The sequence below is a fragment of the Chrysemys picta genome, chromosome 12 (assembly GCF_011386835.1).
Source record: "Chrysemys picta bellii isolate R12L10 chromosome 12, ASM1138683v2, whole genome shotgun sequence".
NCBI classification, from domain to species: domain Eukaryota; kingdom Metazoa; phylum Chordata; order Testudines; family Emydidae; genus Chrysemys; species Chrysemys picta.
This window is the reverse complement of record NC_088802.1, coordinates 57,044,921-57,063,808: the sequence shown is the minus strand read 5'-3', so window position 1 is coordinate 57,063,808 and position 18,888 is coordinate 57,044,921. Positions and strand designations below refer to the sequence as shown.

The following is an 18,888-nucleotide window of genomic DNA, read 5'->3' as shown; positions in this document are numbered from 1 at the left end:
GGTGAGCACAGCCCGAGCACCCAGCGCCCCTCCAGGTCTGGTCTGTAAGCAGTAACCCTGTGCAGACCCGCTCACTGTGGGCCCCAATCTGCCCCCCGAGCCCCACTGCCTCCAAGCCTGGCCTGTAGCCCTGTGGACACCACCTTGCTGCCAGATGCACTGGTACGGTCCTTGCAGCAGAGCGAGCTGGGACCAGAACCCAGGAGTCCTGACCCTGTCACCTGCCCAGGCAGGTGTGTGCATGGGAGTGCGGCCAGGCTGTGCACGTGGGGCAGAGCTTGTACGCAGCCAGGCAGGCGTGCTGGGCTAATCCCCCACACAAGGAGCTTGTTCCTTTCCCAAAGCCGCCACTTTCGATGGCTTAGTGCTCACATGGGGTGTGAAAGCACCTTATGTGTGACTGGGGGGGCTGTGGGGTGCTGGGAGGCACCCAGCATGTGTGTGAACACCTGTGGCTGTATGCAGGGGCCTACGCCTGTGGGGCAGCATGCCCGCTACGCTGCTGCTGGCCCTGCATGACTCCAAGCCAAGTGCCAGTGGCTGGTGGTTTTGCCCCTGGCCAAAGCTGACTGGGGGGGGGGGGGCAAGCCAGCAGGAGGGTCACCTCTTGGGCCGCCATCCGGCCAGTGCCAGCCAGGGCCCGCTGCAGCCTTGGGCAGATGCTCTCTAGCTTATGCTTTCCTCTGAAGACAGTAGCCCTGCAGCTGCTGCACTAGCCCCTCTCCTGTGCTTCATGCGCTCACAGCCTGATGGCTGCCCAGCCACACTGCTGACCCCTGTGCTCAGCTCCCTGGCCCAGTGCCCAGGGAAAGCCCCAGCGGTGCGCACAGCCACACAGCGCCCAGAGTAACTGCTCGTGGCCAGGCAAGCCAGCCATCATGTGCCAAATGTGCCAGTTTGGGGAGACGCAGCCCTCCCAGGGCTCCCGGGGCAGGGGTGGCATTTGCTTTCTCTGCCCTGTGCCAGGGGAAGGAGGGGAGGCTGGATGGGGCTGCCAGGCAAGCGCAGGGAGGAGACAGATGTGTGGGAGTGAGACTGAGCCTGCAGCTGGGCCTGGGCACCACAGAAGGGAGCGGCGCTGACCCCAGCTTGGCAGCCTGACATGCCAGGCCTAGGATGGGGCGGGCGCTGCAGCCTGGCCCAGCTCGCTGGCTGTGGCAGGAGTCACTGCTCAGGGCAACCCACCTGCCCAGTGGAGACCCTTCGGCCCACCTTTGTGCATGCACCTCCTCTTCCCTGTCTTTGTGCAAGCTCCCCGCCTTGCTCCCCTCCTTTGAGCAAGTGCCCCCTCCTCCTGGACAGTCACCTCCCTGGGCCAGCATTCATGCTGCCCGGCTGTGCCGGCCCCTTCAGCTCCCAGTCAGGAAGCTTCAGACCCTCGTTGCCATGAGACACACCCCAGGGTTTATTGGTGCCCACATCCTCCGGAGTGATGCGCTGTGCCACACACAGACAGACGCAGACAGAGCCTGCCCCGTGGACCCCATGCCTATTTACATAGCTACTGCAGAGATAAATTAACCTCGGGCCCAGGAGCTGGCGGGCAGCAGGAGCAAGCGCCGGAAGCAGCTGTGCACATGGCCCAGCAGACAGACACCCTGCCCCCACGCTCCAGCGGGCACTGTCCCCAGGCTCCCTACACCCCGCCAGGCTGGCACAGGGTGCTCTGCCCTCCATGTGGACTTGTGCTGGGGTGCAGGCCTTGTGCACAGACACCATCATGTGCCCACCTGGCACGTGCCTCCAAAGGATGGACGGGGCAGCAGGGCATGCTCCATTCTCAGCATGCCTGTCGTCAGGCCCTGGCAGCCTGGTATACACCCCGATCCCCGGACAGCCCAGGAAGGGCTGAAAGACACAGGCTCTCGCTTTATGTCCCTGCAAGCCCGCTGCCTGAACCCTTGGCTCCCTCTCCCTGCCCAGCAGAGCCTGCCCGCGGACGGGCGTGGGCCCGGCGCCCTGGCTGCGTTCCGGAGGGTGCGGGGGGGCTCAGAAGTTGCTGGCGGCCGTTTCGGGGAACTCGTAGCACTGGTGCCTCTCGTTGGTGCTGCAGCCCGTCTTCTCGAGGTAGTGGGTGCTGGTGTGCGCCGTGGGCTGACTCCGCCCCAGCCCAGTCATGCAGCTGCCCACCAGCCTGTGCTTCTCACAAGTACTGCTGCCCCCGTTGCGGGCATTGGGGGTCTGGCTGTACGTGTGCTTGTACTCCTCCTCCAGGTCCTTGCCCAGCTTCCAGCGCTGCCACTTCTTCAGCAGCTCCGACTGCACCTGCAAACAGCCCCAGACGGGGTGAGCATGGCCCAGGGCCTGCGTCAGCCAGCCTTCCGCCTCCCACAGAGCAAGACTGGCCAGGCCAAGCCCAGAGCCCCTACTGGCGCAGATGGCACCGGGCAGCAGAGTGCTCCCCACCGGGCCTGCGCTGCAGAATGCAGGTCCGGGGTCCTGGGCGGACGCAGTCATAGAATGGGCTCCCCGTGCCGGGCCCAGGGTGCTCGCACTCACCTCCTTGTTGACAAAGCAGTAGAGAATGGCCACCAGCATCCCCTAGGCAGCAAGAAGAGAGGGCATGAGAGGAGCACGGCCCAGGCCCCTTGATCCTCCCCCCCAGGGTCATGGGAGGGGAGGCCACAGAGCACAGAGGCTGGGCGAGAGGGTGCTCGAGGGCGCCCCGCTCAGGTGCCAGGCCCAGCTCACCTGGAAGGAGCTCAGGAAGAGGTCGAAGAAGAGCTTGACGTAGCGCAGGGTACCCTGGGCATGCTCGTCTGTGACGAAGGCAAACACCACCTCGTGGATGCCCAGCAGCGGGATCAGCGTCAGCGTGGACTTCGCCAGCCTGCCAGGGAGACTGATCAATCAGAGCCAGCCACTCCCCACCCATTTCGCCTCCCCCTTCAGACACTACACACATGGGGCCCCATGGTTAGACGGGCACCACAGGCACAGAGCCGGGTCCCATGGGCACACAGAGCCCCCGCTGGCACAATAGGGCAGTGGGCACACACATACAGAGCATCGGGCCTGCAGTGCAGGGTCCTCCCCACGGTGTGAGCGGGAGAGCTGGGCCTAGGGCAGGATGAGGCCCAGGGGAGCTGGCCAGCCCCTGGTACACACCGGAATTTGTAATCTGTGTAGCGCATCTGGTGGGCACGGAGCTTGGAGACCAGGATCTGGATGATGCGGATGAAAATGAAGAAGTTGATCTGAAAGGGAGAAATAGGGTGAGAGGCAGATGGGTTTGGGGGCCAGGGACTGGAGGGTCCCCACCCCAGCAAGGGAGTCCCTCTGGGGCCGGTCCCTAGCCCCATGAAGTATCACTGGGAGGAGATGACTGTGCCCAGCCCTGTCCCAGATGCACCCTGGGGAGTCTAGTCAGTCCCAGGCAGCCAGTGCAGGACGAAAGGGACCCTGTCCGCGGTCGGGGCTCTGCCTGGGAAGGGTAGGGCACCCATGCAGGGGAACCCAGTGGCACCAACTCTCACAATATTTGGTGTTTTTCTGAAAGCCCCAGCTCCTGGGGTCATGTGATTCTGGGAGACTTGCTCTCATTGAAAAGACAGGACGCATCCAGACACCGTGGCTTTGGTGCCAAGTGGGAAAACGCACCTTGACTGCAGCCCAACAGCTCCATGAGCAGGAGGCAAAAGAAGCTGAATATGAAGTTGTGATCTGTGAGCAGCTGGGGCGTGCGAGAGAGGGCATGGGTGTGTGCCGGGCAGGAGGATGGGGTGCCTGGGCTGGAGGGGGGGAGCACCTTGCAGGAGGGGGCCTGTGGTGCAGAGAGGGGAAGGGGCCCGTGGTGCAGAGAGGGGAAGGGGCCCGTGGTGCAGAGAAGGGGCAAGGGGGGCCCGTGGTGCAGAGAGGGGAAGGGGACCATGGTGCAGAGAAGGGGCAAAGGGGGCCTCTGGTGCAGAGAGGGGAAGGGGCCCGTGGTGCAGAGAAGGGGCAAGGGGCGCCCGTGGTGCAGAGAGGGGAAGGGGATCATGGTGCAGAGAAGGGGCAAAGGGGGCCTGTGGTGCAGAGAGGGGAAGGGGCCCGTGGTGCAGAGAAGGGGCAAAGGGGGCCTGTGGTGCAGAGAGGGGAAGGGGCCCGTGGTGCAGAGAAGGGGCAAGGGGGGCCCGTGGTGCAGAGAGGGGAGGGGGCCCAGGGTGAGGAGGGGGGGCAGGGCGGGCTGGGACTTACCAGGATGGCCAGGAACACAGGGAAGCGGGGGATCCACCAGAAGCCCATGTTGTTGTTGGTGCTCCAGCACCTGGGAGGTGAGAGCGAGGGGGGTGACGAAGGAAGTGGCACTTTTGTATCTATGTGCCACATGCCCCGGCAGGAAGATCAGCCCAGCCCTAGCACAAGGTGGTACAAGGCTCCTGGGAGGGATTTCCGGGTAACACAAGGGCCAAGGACATGTGAACCAGGCCAGGGCTCCCCCACAGGCACAGACCTGCTCCTGCCCGGACGCGTGCCCCTTGCCCACATGGGCACAGACACCACCCCCGTGAGCGCACAGACCGTACGCAGCCTCTGCTGGGCACACAGACAGATGCACGTGCCCCAATGAACCCCCGTGCACAGCACTAGACAGACGGGTCAGACCTAGGCCCATCCACCCTGTGCCCGTCTCCAGCAGAGGCTGGCAGCAGCTGATTCAGAGGGAGGTGTTCGAACCCCGCAGGAGAGGCTGGGGGCTAATCTGCCCCCACCTTCAGGCTCAGCGCAGTCTCTAGCCAGAGACCGGCAGGAGCCCTGCCACAGCCCATGCTGTCATCCGCTCGGCCTCTCGGGATAGTCGTGTGACCCACGGAGTGACGCTTACGCAGCTCCTGGTCTCAGCAGCACCTCAGCCACCTGCTACTGCTCCCCCCCACCTCACAAACACACTCCCATGCCTCGCACACGCAGCCTGCGCACACCCACACCTCGCACACGCAGCCTGCGCACACCCACACCTTGCACGGGCAGCCGGTGCACACCCACATCTTGCACACGCAGCCTGCGCACATCGACACCTTGCACATGCAGCCTGCGCACACCCACACCTTGCACGGGCAGCCTGAGCACACCGACACCTCACACGTGCAGCCTCCGCACCCTCACACCTCGCACGCGCAGCCTGTGCACACCCACACCTTGCACGCGCAGCCTGCACACACCCACACCTCGCACTTGCAGCCTGCACACCCTCACACCTCGTAAGCATGGCCCACCCATACCTCACACGCACAGCTGGCGCAAACCTACACCTTGCACGCATGGCCCGCCCAGGCCCGCACCTTGCACGCGCAGCCCGCCCATGTCTCCCACACACAGCTGGCTCATGCCCACACCTCAGACATACACCTTACACATCCACACCTTGCACTCACATTTCATGTGCCCACATCTTGCATATACACTTTGCATGTCCACACCTCACACATGCAGCCTGTGCATGCCCACGTTTTGTACTCTCACATTGTGTGCCCACACCTTGCACATGTACCTAGCACACCCACACCTCACCCACAGACCTCACATACACACTGCATGTGCCCACACCTAGCACACCCATACACTTTGCATGCCCACATCTCACTCACATAGCTCACACTCCCATACTTTGCACACTCAGTTTGCGTGCCTCTACTTACTGAATGTTTTCATATAAAAATTTCACAACCACCCAGGGGATGAGGAACAAGATGGGGGCCCCTGGGGACAAAGAAGAGACAGAAGCAGGTGAGACACATAGAGGGGCAGCTCCTCCAGGGGCCATAGGCTGAGACAGGGGCACCAGATGCATGTCCTGGGGTGGAAAGCAGCCACTGCGCCCAACGTGCCACCCTCACCCTAGCATGGTCTTTGCACCTCTGGGCAGGTGCTGTGCCGTGGCTAGTGTCCGTCCCCTCGTGCCCAGGCGCTGTGCCGTGGCTGGTGTCCGTCCCCCCGTGCCCAGGCGCTGTGCCGTGGCTGGTGTCCGTCCCCCCGTGCCCAGGCGCTGTGCCGTGGCTGGTGTCCGCCCCCCCGTGCCCAGGTGCTGTGCCGTGGCTGGTGTCCGTCACCCCGTGCCCAGGCGCTGTGCCGTGGCTGGTGTCTGTCCCCCCGTGCCCAGGCGCTGTGCCGTGGCTGGTGTCCGCCCCCCCGTGCCCAGGCGCTGTGCCGTGGCTGGTGTCCGCCCCCCCGTGCCCAGGCGCTGTGCCGTGGCTGGTGCCTGTCCCCCCGTGCCCATCCTGGGTGCCGTGGCTGGTGCCCGTCCCCCGTGCCCAGGCGCTGTGCCGTGGCTGGTGTCCGTCCTCCCGTGCCCAGGCGCTGTGCCGTGGCTGGTGTCCGTCCCCCCGTGCCCAGGCGCTGTGCCGTGGCTGGTGTCCGCCCCCCCGTGCCCAGGCGCTGTGCCGTGGCTGGTGCCTGTCCCCCCGTGCCCATCCTGGGTGCCGTGGCTGGTGCCCGTCCCCTGTGCCCAGGCGCTCACCCCAGCCGATGCACAGGTAGAGGGTGAAGTAGCTCCGCTCGGAGAAGACAGCGAGCACCAGCAGGTTGTGGAGGTAGATTCCTTCCACCAGCAGCCAGCAGTAGTTGGCCACGATGCCATACTGCATAAAGACGGTGGCTGCTCGACAGCCGGCAGCGGCCTGGGGGGAGGGGTGGGAGTCAGTGGGGGTGCTCAGTAGGGCACTGGCCCCACAGAGCTCCTAGCATGGCAAAGGGGCTGGGGGGCTCACCTCATCGCTGAGCCAGATGCCCACGTTGTAGTCGTCAATCTTCTCGTTGTAGCGGGTCTTGAGCAGGGCGTCGATCACCAGCACCGAGACCCCCTTCAGGACGAAGGAGGCGAAGAGGTTCATGTGGATGTAATTCCTCATGCAGTGCAGTTTGCTGCCGAAAGCAGGAGCCCCCAGTCAGTGTCCAGCAAGGACCGTGCCCAGCCTGTGCCCGCCACTGCCCACCCTGGCTCCTACAGCCCCAGCTACCCCAGCTGTGGCCCCATCTCCCAAGTCCCCCCAACCCCTCCGGCTCCCACTTCTGGCTGCCTCTCATCCCCTCCCTCCCTGTCTCTCGACTGCAGTTCAGCCCCTACCTGAAGCCCAGCAGGATGGCCAGGGCGAGGAGCAGGGTGCCCAGGGACACGGAGTAGCCCACCGTGTACATGATCTTAAAGCTGCCGTAGGTTTTGGCAAATTGATCCTAGAACAAGAGGGAGAGAGCTGCTGAGCAGGGCTGGGCAGGTCCGTCTGTCCGTGGGCTGGAGCGACAGAGCCCAGGCACGGGAACGGCCCGTATGCCTGTGGGAGGCAAAACTGCTGGGCCATCCCAAACCCTCAGCTGCTGTGGGGCGCAGCTGAGACTCGCTCACGGTGCTCCATGGGGGCTGCAAGGCTCAGCCCAGCCCCAGTCCTGCCCCCACTGACCTGGGCTTCGAGGTCTTCGGCGTCCATCTCACACTCCGTGCTGTCCCGCCAGGGCTGCCCACTGGGGCGCTTCACCCACTCCCCGTCCGGCCCACACTTCTTGAAGACGTATCTGTGCTTCACTGCGGGGAGGAGACGGGACATGGAGAACCGGCTGGTTAGAGACCTCCGTGCTCCCCCCACCGGGCCCCCCGCGCTCTCCCTGCCAATCCCCCCAATCTGCCCATGCCGGCCCCCCAGGCACACCCCTCCCTCCCCAGACCTGCCGGAGCCCCTGCGCTCCTCACTGTGCCCTGCTGGCTAGTCCCCCATGCCCCACACTTGCCAGGTCCATCCTTGCTGCCGGTGACAGGGTCCGGAATGGCCAACAGCGCCCAGAGCCAATGAACCCTGCCCTGCCCCATTAGCCAGTCGGGGCAGCCGAGGGTCAGGCAGTGAGTATCCCGGCTCCCCACCCCACACTCCATCCCCTGCCTCCCCGGCCAGCACAGGGCTCTCCTCAGCACCCCCCCCCCCCCCCACAGCTCCTGGCCCTGCAAGCCGCAGGGGCACTAGAAGGCCTCCATTCCCCATCCCTGCTGACCTATAGCTGGTCAGAGCTCCCAGGAGCCCAGGCAGAGCAGACGGCAGCCGCTGCCCATGTGCGCCCAGCAGGACAGGACAGCCCAGGCAGTTACCTTTCCGGTGCCAGGGCAGGAACCAGGGGCAGGAGACATTGACTGTGGTGTTGGGCAGCGTGTCGGGCCAGCAGGAGAACTTGTCGAAGGTTCGGTTACAGACCAGCTCTGCAGGGAGAAGAGAGGCCCCGAGCAGGGATGGGGGGTCACAGCATCTCTGCCAGCCCCCTGCCATCCAGCCCCCCCATAATGAGTGCCCCCCTGGCTGAAAGACCACTGGGGGGCAATGGAGGGGGCAGCTGAGGGGCCATTGGGGGAGAGCAGGTAGAATCAATATTTTTCTATAGTTATAAAACTAACCCTGAATGCCACCCCATGCGCCCCTGGAATTGCCCCCTCGACCCATGTGTGCCCCCGGAACTGCCCCCTCGCTTCCCCGTGTGCCCCAGGAACTGCCCCCTGGCTCCCCCATGTGCCCCCAGAACTGCCCCCTCACCCCCCCCCCCCCGTGTGCCCCCGGAACTTCCCCCTCGCTCCCCCGTGTGCCCCTGGCATTGCCCCCACGGCCCCTCCTTGCGCATGCAGCTTGTCTCCAGGCCATGTGAGCTCCTGAGGTCTGTGGAGCGCCAGGGCCTGACACCACAGCAACCCCTCTGAAGGGGCAGGAAGCCCGGGGTCCCATTCTCTTCTGCCACCCTCTCCCCTGCCCAGGCAGCTGTTCCCGACCCCAGCACACCCCAGGGGTGGAGGATCTGTCCCCTGTCCCTGCGCTCCCAGGCTCACCGGCAGGGGCCTGGCTGTATCAGCTGCCCCTTGTGTGGGGGAGGGGAGGCATGTGGGGCTCACGCTCACCTGGGGCTGGGCACGCGGCTCTCACCTGTGGGTGGGGGCTGCAGGCTCATGTTCTGGTGACACTCCTCACTGTAGGCCTTCCAGCTCTCAAAGAGGAAATCCATGATCTGGGCTGAATGTCCCTGGAGGGGTTACAGCGGAGGGCCCGTCAGCGACCAGCCAGCAGCACCCCCACAGGGCCAGAGAAGAGTGGGCAGGGCCCCAGAGACCTGGGATTCCCCTGCCGCTCCACCCCCTCCCAGCAAGGAGCTGAGCACGACAGAGCCACCCCGGGCACGGCAGGGCCAGCAGCGGGTGGGGCTCTGCCCCTGTGGGAGAGGCCGGGCTGGCCTAGCCCTTACCTGGCAGTAGAAGACCAGCGCCAACAGCAGGCTGAGCAGGCGCGGCTGGGACATCCCTCTGTAGGGCTGCAAAACCGCATCGGGAATGGCCTGAAGCAACCTGCTGCCTACAGAACGGCCTAGGCCCGGCTGCTCCCTCTGCTCCTGGCCCGGCTCACAGGAAACCCTGCACGAGACAAAGGCAGCGAGTGCTGGGGGCGCGCGGCAGATGGGGAGGGGGCTGCGCTGCCAGGGGCCCAGCTGCACGCTATGGGGCAGGCAAGGCGACCTGCAGTGCTGTCTTGGTGGGTGGCCACTGGCTGAGTCTAGGGCCCCGGGGGCGCACACTGAGCCCCGCCACGTGCTGGCAGGACCGACGCAGGAGGCACAGCTGCTGCTGAGACCCTCGCTGAGCTCTCTGAAATCCTGGAAGCATCGGTATGTCCCTCCTCTGGCTCCTAGGCATAGGAACAGCCAGGGAGCTCTGCATGCTGCCCCCGCTGCAAGCACCGGCTCCACAGCTCCCATTGGCTGGGAACCATGGCCAATGGGAGCTGTGGGGGCGGTGCCTGTGGACAGGACAGCCTGGCCGCACTTCCGCATAAGAACCGGAGGGGGAACATGCCGCTGTTTCCGGGAGCTGTCTGAGGTAAGCGCCGCCCATAGCCTGCACCCCTGACCTCCTCCCGTGCCCCAACTCCCTACCCCAGCCCTGGTCCCCCTTCCGTCCCACACCCCCAGCCGGAGCCCTCACCCCTCGCACCCCAACCCCCTGCCCCAGCCCAGAGCCTACTCCTGAAGCCCACACCACTCATCCCCAGCCCCACCCCAGAGCCTGCACCCCCTCCCTCTGCCCCAGCCCTGATCCCCCTCCCACCCTCCGAACCTCTCAGTCCCAGCGGGGAGTGCCCTCCTACACCCCAAACCCTCATCCCCCGCCCCACCCCAGAGCACGCACTCCCAACAGCCCTGGCTGGCTTGGGCTTGGCTGCTCCCTCTGCTAGAGATGCTGGGAAAGCCAGCCACCCAGTGGCCAGGCCCACTGTGCACCTGGTCACTTCTCGGGGCATGTAGGGCTGGCCTGGGTGGCTTCCCTCCCTCAGGGATCAGCTCCAACACTTGTCCTGTTCACGATGGCTGGGGGAGCGGGACGTCCCGGTGAGGCTCTGCACTACATCTCCTTGTTAATGCAGAGCCTGCTTCCCCCTCCTGGCATGTCCATGTTGATGGGTGACGTGACTGCTCCTCTCGGCAAGGGAACATGGCTACTCCTGGGGCCCCAGATCACAACCCTCCTCACCCAGGATCCGGGCCTCCCTCGCCTGCAGGCTGGGCCCTGCACCATGCTCTGCATGGGGCTAGGTGACCCCACAGCACCATCTGTGCCTGCTTAGCTCCCAACTGCTGCCGGGGGCTTGTTCAGATCCAGAGTTTCAGGCCAGAAGGGACAACTGGATCATCTAGTCTGACCCCCCGTATTTCACAGGCCATTACATCAGGGCCGGCTCTAGGCACCCTAAAAATGTGCCCCGGCCGCCCTAGCTCACCTCCGCTGCTGCCGCTCTAATTCGCGCGCCGCTGCTCCCCCTCCCTCCCAGGCTCTCAAACCTGCACCCCCTCCCTCTGCCCCAGCCCTGATCCCCCTCCCAGGCTCTCAAACCTGGGAGGGAGGGGGAGATCCTGAGCGGCCACGGCGTGTGAAACAGCTGATTCGCGTGCTGCTGCTCCCCCTCCCTCCCAGGTTTGAGAGCCTGGGGGGAGGAGGCAGGGCTGGGGATTTGGGGAAGGGGCGGAGCTGAGGCGGGGCGGGGGTAGGGTAATAAAAAAACGGGGGGAGGGGGCGGCCAAAATTGTTTCTGCTTGGGGCGGCAAAAATCCTAGAGCCGGCCCTGCATTACATCTCACCCAGCTCCCCCTGTACTGAGCCCGATAACTTGTGTTTGGCTAAAGCATCTTAAGTCATAGACCTGTCAGGCTGGAAGGGACCTCGAGAGACCATCAAGGCCAGACCCCTGCGCTGAGGCAGGATCAAGCAAACCTAGACCAACCCTGACAGGGCATTTCTGGGGTTCTTATCTGCACCCCCTCCAAGCTTTCAATGTCCTTTTTAAAAAGCAGACCCCAGATCTGGATGCAGTATCTTAGATGGGTTTTACCGAGACTGCACTCCTTCCCTGCTCCTACTCCCGCTTATGCACCCCAGGGTCGCACAGGGAGCTCAGACTCAATTGCAGTTCACGGCGACCCCAGAACGCTTTCCAGAGTCCAGCCCCACAGTCCGTAGGCAGGGACGTGAAGCCTCGTTCCCAGATGTCTGCCCTTGCCTGTGGGTGTATTTTGTCTGACTAGGCCCAGCCTACGAAGTGATCCAGATAGCTGTGTGTGTAACTGCCCTGGCCTCATGGCTATTTACCAGCCCACCAACCTGCATGGCAGCAGCCAGTTGGCATTTACCTCCGGCTCACCGGTGCCAACACTGGACAGCGTTGTGCCTAGCGCTGAGCCCTGCAGAACCCCACCAGCGCCAGCCCCGGGCCGGCAGGGGGGTGAGCATGGCCCAGACACTGGGCAGCGGGGTCATGCTGTGCAGGCGCGGGGCCCAGCAGGTGTCTGCACAGCCAGTGACTTCCGTGCTCGAAGCCTCATCCGGGTGCCCAGGCACCAGGTCTGAGCCACGGGTTCCATTGCACCGGCAGGGCCTGTCCAGGTTCCGGGAGCTCGGCCTGCAGCTCTCCGCTTTCTCTGGCGGGGAGTCGCCCCTCTCACCCTGTCCCCTTCTGGGCAGAGGTTTACCAGGGCAAGAAGTGAGCAAGGAGCACCCGCAGCATTGCTCCCCCTTGTTTACAGATCCCAGCGGAACAGGGAGCTGCTACCTCCCCGGGGCCGTTAATGATTAACAGCCGCGATCCCAGCTCAGGGTGAACCAGGCAGACAGTGACTCCTCCCTGCACCCTCCTGTGCCCAGCGCCTACACCCAGCGCTTTGCCATGCTCCCCCGTGCTGCAGGGCACAGGCTGCCGCCCAGCCAAGCCCACCCTATCCCTGCCTCTGGCTCAGAGGGACTCAGACACAAAGCCCAATTCAGGAGGCGTTAATTCCCTCTATCCTGCCCTAAGCTGGTTAAAGTTCTCCTGAGCGGGATTTCTGCTCTGCTGACAAATGGGCCATTCTCGCCGCACTCCCGTAGCATGGGCCAGGCCCCGCACATCCCTTACACAGCAGGGCACAGCCTGGCATCGCTAGGGCTCTGGGCATTCCGGCTGGCCCCAGCAATGGGGCAGGAGCTCTCCACAGCTCGCCCGCCCGCTCATGCTCTGGAGAGCCCCTCACACAACCCCAAGCGTGAGGGCCTGGGGGCTGCCCTGGGCCGGAGCAGACAAGGGCTCTCTGCCCGTCAGAGGCTGCTGTGTGCCCAGTAGGTGATGCTGGGCTGCTCCTTCCGGGCTGGGGGTGGGTTCTGCCTCCTTTGGCTTCAGAGCGCTGGCCACACGCTTTGGAGCAGCCCCGGGGCAGAAGGAGCCATGCCCTGCCTCCTGCCCATCACAGAAACACCCGGCGCCCTGCAGTCCTGCCTGCCCCCAGCGCCTGGGGCCACGCTGCCTGCCGGTGTCTGCGAACTGGGGCGCCTCCCTGCAGTGACGACGGCTGGCCTGGCTACTCCAGCCAGGGACAGAGCCCCGTTCTCAGAGCCTTCTGCCTGCCAGCCTCCCTTCTCATGCAGACATTCCCCGCCCGCATGGGGAGGGAGCTCCGTGCCACCCAGGCACAGGGACTCTCCCAGGACTCTCCCCTCTGCCACTACCTATTTTTATCCCTGGGAAAATCGCCTGTCTTCTCCCCAGACCCTGGGAGCTGGGGCGGAAGCAGCGGCTGTTTGGGAGCCTGAGAAGTACATGAATCAGGGCTGGGAGCACCAGACGCTGGCTGGGGCTGGGGCTGGGGCTGGGCTGGACACACAGGCTCGCTCCATATTTAGAGAGCTCCAGGACAGGGGAACCGTCCGTGTTTCCCACAGCACAGGCCCCTGGTTCACCTGCTGCAAGGGACTCGAGATGGCAGCCACCCCTGGGCGTCCAGTCTGCTGCCCTCCCTACCCTGGCCAGCCAGGCCCTGCAGGGAGATCCCCAGGCCTTTGCCTTGCCCCGGTTAAAGTCCCAAGTAGTGGGCCCCCATCCCATCCCTGGGGAGGCTGCCCCACACATGGGCCCACTCACTGCCAACCCTTAGGACGTTTTCCCCGTGGATCCTGGCTGTTGCCCCATGGGCCCTCCACCAGTGAGGCTCAAGCTCCTTGTGTGGATTGCAGCTCCACAGGGAGAAGGTCACCTGGCCCCACTTCCCCCCTGTTCCCCATTCTCCGTCGCCCAGCCGCCATTGTGCGGCGTCTCCCACTGGGCCGGCATGTCCCTGGCCTGTGAGGCTGGTCCTGCCCTGAGGCACCTGCCTGAGGAGCTGCCGTCGCCCACAAGGGCGGCACAGGAGCAGCGCAGGCACCTCTGCCCGACATGAGCCCCCCTCACACACTGGCAGGCTGTGCCACAGCCCCCGAGCCCTCTCCTAACCAAGCTGGCCAGATTTCACTGCCTAGCTGCCTCGCAGGCCCCATGCTCGCCCCTGCCTGCGCTGCGCTGCGCTGCCCGTCCCTTCCACCGGCTCCCAGCCGCTTTGTTTGGTCCCCTGTTCTCTTGCATTGTGGCACCTCCGCAAGCCACCAGTTGCTGCCCGGCCCCATCCCCAGAGACCCTCCTCATTCTGGCTCCTTGGACTCATGCAAAGGGTTTTCAGCCTCCTGGCTGCAGAAAGGCAGAGCAGGCACCCAGCCCCCCGTACCCCAAGGCTCCCACACCCTCCGTTGGGCCCATCTCTCTGGCGACGGCCACACTACGAGCTGGGGCTGCGATTCCCTCTCCGCACACGCCCTCAGTGCCAAGGGAAACGCCAGAGCTGTGCCGAGCGCAAACCCTCCTGAAACTAGCCCTGTACATGGCATGGCTCAGCCCTGCGGCCTGTGCCCTAACCCTGGTGCCCTCACCCCCCAGAGCCCCGGAGGAACTGAGACCAGGGTCATGGGGGAGCCTCCATGGTTCACCGAGTTTAGCACGTGGCCTCCTTTCCATTGGAGCAGGAAGCCCAACGGGAGAGCACGGCTGCACGAGCCTGCAGATAACAAGTTTCTCCATTGGCCATGAGCAGGGCTGGGCCCAGGGATCCAGCTCACTCCCAACCAGCCCCCAGAAGGGAGAGTGAAAACTGCTCTATCTCCTGGAGCCAGCCCCGTGCTCAGCCAGTCCTGGCCCTGCCGCCCACCCCCGCCAGGGCTCAGAGCACACCCCCTGCTTTGGCAAGTCGCGTTGTCTATCCCCTTGCTGAGGAGGGCTCTGGCGCTGCGTGAGTCTGTGAGAAGGTGGCACCGGTACAGAGAAGGGCTACTAGGATGATCCAAGGAATGGAAAACCTGTCTTATGAAAGGAGACTCAAAGAGCTTGGCTTGTTTAGCTTAACCAAAGAAGGCTGAGGGGCGATATGATCGCTCTCTATAAATATATCAGAGGGATAAATACCAGGGAGGGTGAGGAATTATTTAAGCTCGGTACCAATGTGGACACAAGAACAAATGGATATAAACTGACCATCAGGAAGTTTAGACTTGAAATTAGACGAAGGTTTCTAACCATCAGAGGAGTGAAGTTCTGGAACAGCCTCCCAAGGGGAGCAGTGGGGGCAAAGGACATATCTGGCTTCAAGACTAAGCTTGATAAGTTTATGGAGGGGATGGTATGATGGGATAGCTTAATTTTGGCAGTTAATAGATCTTTGACTATTAGCGGTAAACATTCCCAATGGCCTGTGATGGGATGTTAGATGGGGGGGATCTGAGTTACTACAGAGAATTCTTTCCTGGGTGCTGGCTGGTGAGTCTTGCCCACATACTCAGGGTTTAGCTGATCGCCATATTTGGGGTCGGGAAGGAATTTTCCTCCAGGGCAGATTGGCAGAGGCCCTGGGTTTTTTTCGCTTCCTCTGCAGCGTGGGGCATGGGTCACTTGCTGGAGGATTCTCTGCACCTTGAAGTCTTTAAACCATTATTTGAGGACTTCAATAGCTCAGACATGGGTTAGGGGTTTGATGCAGGAGTGGGTGGGTGAGATTTTGTAGCCTGCGTTGTGCAGGACGTCAGACTAGACGATCATAATGGTCCCTTCTGACTTTTGAGTGTATGAGAAGGAGATTTCCACCGGGACTCTGCCAGGGTCCCTGCTGAGTCCCACCAGCGGGTTCACTTGCCAGTAAGGCCCAGAGGAGCTCCCTGCCCCAGCAGTGCCGGCTCTGTCAGGCCGCCAGGCATGTGGCACTCACAGTCCTCAGACTGGGAGAGAGGTGCCTCTGATGCTCGGGAGACCCCCGGTGGGTTGGCCAGTGGGGGGGAGGCTTTGGGGAGGGGGCTCAAGCTCAGAGCCTGGGTGCAGCACGGTGGGGGTGGGGCGTGCACGGCCCCCAGCTCCCGTGGCCCAGGGGCCACGCTCTCTCCAGGTTGCTGGGACTGCAGCATGGAGAGGGGTTGGGCTGCCCACTCCTGTGCCCTGTTCATGGCAGCCTCCGGCCTCTCCCTGCTGCTCCCTGGTGAGCCTGGCCATGTGCCGACTGTGTGGCAGGACACGGAGCGGCTGCCGCTCTCTTGGGGAGGAGAAGTAGAAAGCTGTGTACACAGATGCACCGGCCTCCGCCGAGACCCTGGCTGCCTCTGCCTCTCCACCCCGCCAGCGGACACCTCACTCTGCCCCCCCAGCAGCACATGGGACTCCAGCAAGGAGGAGTCCCCCAGCCAGCTCTCCTCGCCCCGCTCTTCCAACATGAGGGATACTGGGGCCACCAGCCCAGCAAACCCAGCACCGGGCAGTCACAGGATGGGCAGGCCCAGGTGTCCCCAGCCTCCTGCTCCAAGGCTGTGGGGGATCCCTCTGTCAGTTCTTGGGGAACAGACTCATGTAAAGCCTTTTCCGCTCCAGCCTGGCAGGGTACGGGGCCTCCACTGCCCCTGCTGGATGGGTCAGGAGCCTCCCACAGGCTCCCTACTAGCTCAGGGGCTGGGCTGGGCATGGCGTCTGCCCTGTGCCATGCAGCGCCCTGCTCTGGTGTGGTGCAATCCCTCACACCCCCTTGCCTCTGCAGGGGCCGGGACAGCGGCTGGGTGTCCATCCTGCTGAGACATCTTGGCCCAGGGGCACCTCCGGCACTGCCCAGGCAGTGTGCTCTGCCAGGGAGAGCTGCCCAGTGGCCAGAGATCTCCTGCCGCCTTGGCCTCCACTGCTGAGTTGGGTTGAACCAGAGTAAGAGAAGCTGGTGCCACGACTCCTGGAAGTGCAGCAGGCAGGGGTGATACTGGGCCGGCAGCAAGTCGGGCTCCTAGCATGGGCGAGCCAGTCAGAGGCAGCAGCAGGGCTGGGGAGGGGCTCGGGCCCTAATGGCCAGTCCGAGATCATCAGGGCTGAGGCTGCTAAAAGAAAGACAAGCCCCAGGGACGAGGGATGAAGCAATCTGACCCCTCTGCTTGTCCCCACGCTCCAGCTACAATTCCTCCCTCTGTCTACGGCTCCCCCAAACTCCAGAGCCTCCGACATGAAGCACTGAAGGGGCACCAGAGCCGGCAGCGTCTCTGAGCAACAACAGTTCCACACACCCGCCGTCGTGGGGGATACAGGCCCAGGGACCCAGAGCAGGCTCCATACCTTGACGGACAGCGACAGCCGGCCAAGAGGCAGTGGCGGTGTGGGAGGAGAAAGAGCCAGCTTGGGGAGAGCTCTGCGGAGAGCCGGGGGGAAAAGGAGCACTTTGCTGGATTTCCTCTCGCTCTGGTAGCGCTCAGAGGCCCCAGGAGCCCACAATCGGAAAGGACAAACTACCATCAAAGGGCAGGCGACCAGTTACAATACCCCGTACGCACAGACATCAGCAATCCAGGCAGCAGCGAGCGTGGGGTGGGGGGACCTGAGCAGCGCCCCATGAGTGGCCTGGGAGGGACTGGGGTGGAGGTGGGGATTAGCACTCTGTCTCGCCAATACCATCAGGCTGGTGGCATTTGGGAGGGAATTGGAGTGCTCAGATCTGCCGCCCATCTCCCGCTCGCTGAGGACACTGGCTAGGGAGCCCGCCGTGGCTTTGGGGGGCTCTGGGCCAGTCCTACAGCCTGGGGGAGCAATGGAGACACGGGGTGGGACATTCATTCCACTTCTCAGAGCTAAGAGCTGGCAGCCAATCGCAACAGCACCAGCTCCACTCAGCGCCCTGGCTGCAGAGGGAGACGGGCTTTGCCCATCCACTTCCCCAGGCCGCCCCTTGGGATTTTCCTACCCAGTCAATGCCGAGGGCCACCCTCCCGCGCTGTCTCAGGGCTGTGACTCAGCCCAGATCTCACACACAAATGGCACGAGCAGCGTGTAAGGGATCATGGCAGCGCAGCACTGCGTGGATCTCCATGGGGAAACCTCCTTCCGGCATCCCAGTGTGGCAACACCCCGCCACACTAGGGCAAGAAAACTCAGCCCCAGCATGGCCCCTCGCTGCTCCAAAGAGGCACCACCCCATTGCCCCAAGTGTCACCCTGAGCCACCGGGGACACTGTGCTGTCCCCTCCAATGCAAAGGGATCAGCCTGGGGGCTTCCTCTCCCCCCCCAGCTCTGCGCTGCCCTGACCCACAGCCCAGGGCTTCCCCCCCCAGCTCTCCGCTGCCCTGACCCACAGCCCGGAGCTTCCCCCCCCAGCTCTGCACTGCCCTGACCCACAGCCTGGAGCTTCCCCCCCCCAGCTCTGCGCTGCCCTGACCCACAGCCCTGGGCTCCCCATCACACTCCAAGCTCTGTAAGGTTGCCAATTTTGCTTGGACGTATTCCCGGAGATTTAATCACATGACATAATCTTTAATTAAAGATTAATCTTTAATTCCTGGAGACTCCAGGCCAATCCGGGAGGGATTGGCAGCCCTAGGGCCTGGTAACGATTCACTGGATGCATTGGAGACAGACTCTCTTGCTCACCAAGTTTCTGAGTCAGGAAATGAAGAACCATGCAGCGCAGGGAACTAGGGGAGATACGCCAGAGCTCAGAGCAGGCAAGTGGCACAGTTGTGGTTGGCATGTCCCGCCTGTCCCCGAGCTCAGTACCTGGGAGGGCCTAGGAACAGCTCCCTGCTGTGAGGATGGGCTAGCAGACCCTCAATCCCATCTTGCCCATTTCACTAACGAACGCTTTGGGTCTCACAGAGCTGGACGACACTTCCTGGGGTGTCACCAGGAGAACGAGCTGAGAACCCCATTGTGCTGAGGACTCGGCTGGTCAGTGTCACGGAGTATTGGGGAACTCAGGGCCCTGCACCCCCGGCTTCCTGCGATTCACCATGACTCTCAGCCAGCCAGTAAAGCAGAAGGTTTATTTGGATGACAGGAACACAGTCCAAGACAGGTCTTGCAGGCACAGACAACAGGGCCCCCCTCAGTTAGGTCCAGCTTGGGGTCCCAGGGCATCCCAGCCCCCCCCTTTGGGGGGTCAGAGCCATCTCTGCCTCCCAGCCATCTCTCCAGCCTCCTTCCAGCCTGCTTCCAGCACTCTGCCTTCAGCGACCCCTCCCACAGCCTTTGTTCAGTTTCCCGGGCCCCGGAGTCATCTGACCTCCAACCCCCTCCTGGGTTCTCATGTTACAAGCTCAGGTATGTTCCCTTGGGCCGGCTCCC

The 18,888-nt window shown here is 63.5% G+C and overlaps 1 protein-coding gene across 3 annotated transcripts in view; it reads right to left on the bottom strand.

The window, feature by feature from the left end:
* Positions 1-1,381: 1,381 nt before the first annotated feature.
* Positions 1,382-18,888, bottom strand: part of GCGR (glucagon receptor) — a 30,754-nt gene continuing 13,247 nt past the window's right edge. For all 3 annotated transcript variants that reach the window (XM_065562907.1, XM_005283147.4, XM_065562908.1), the window contains 13 exons: positions 9,184-9,349; positions 8,868-8,964; positions 8,051-8,158; positions 7,374-7,495; positions 7,043-7,149; positions 6,687-6,840; positions 6,437-6,596; positions 5,619-5,679; positions 4,177-4,246; positions 3,109-3,197; positions 2,692-2,830; positions 2,500-2,541; positions 1,382-2,265 (listed from right to left, as the gene is read on the bottom strand). In XM_065562907.1, the coding sequence (XP_065418979.1) occupies positions 1,990-2,265; positions 2,500-2,541; positions 2,692-2,830; positions 3,109-3,197; positions 4,177-4,246; positions 5,619-5,679; positions 6,437-6,596; positions 6,687-6,840; positions 7,043-7,149; positions 7,374-7,495; positions 8,051-8,158; positions 8,868-8,964; positions 9,184-9,237 (1,479 nt within the window). In that variant the 5' untranslated portion in view covers positions 9,238-9,349 and the 3' untranslated portion in view covers positions 1,382-1,989. The remainder of the gene's footprint in view (positions 2,266-2,499; positions 2,542-2,691; positions 2,831-3,108; positions 3,198-4,176; positions 4,247-5,618; positions 5,680-6,436; positions 6,597-6,686; positions 6,841-7,042; positions 7,150-7,373; positions 7,496-8,050; positions 8,159-8,867; positions 8,965-9,183; positions 9,350-18,888) is intronic.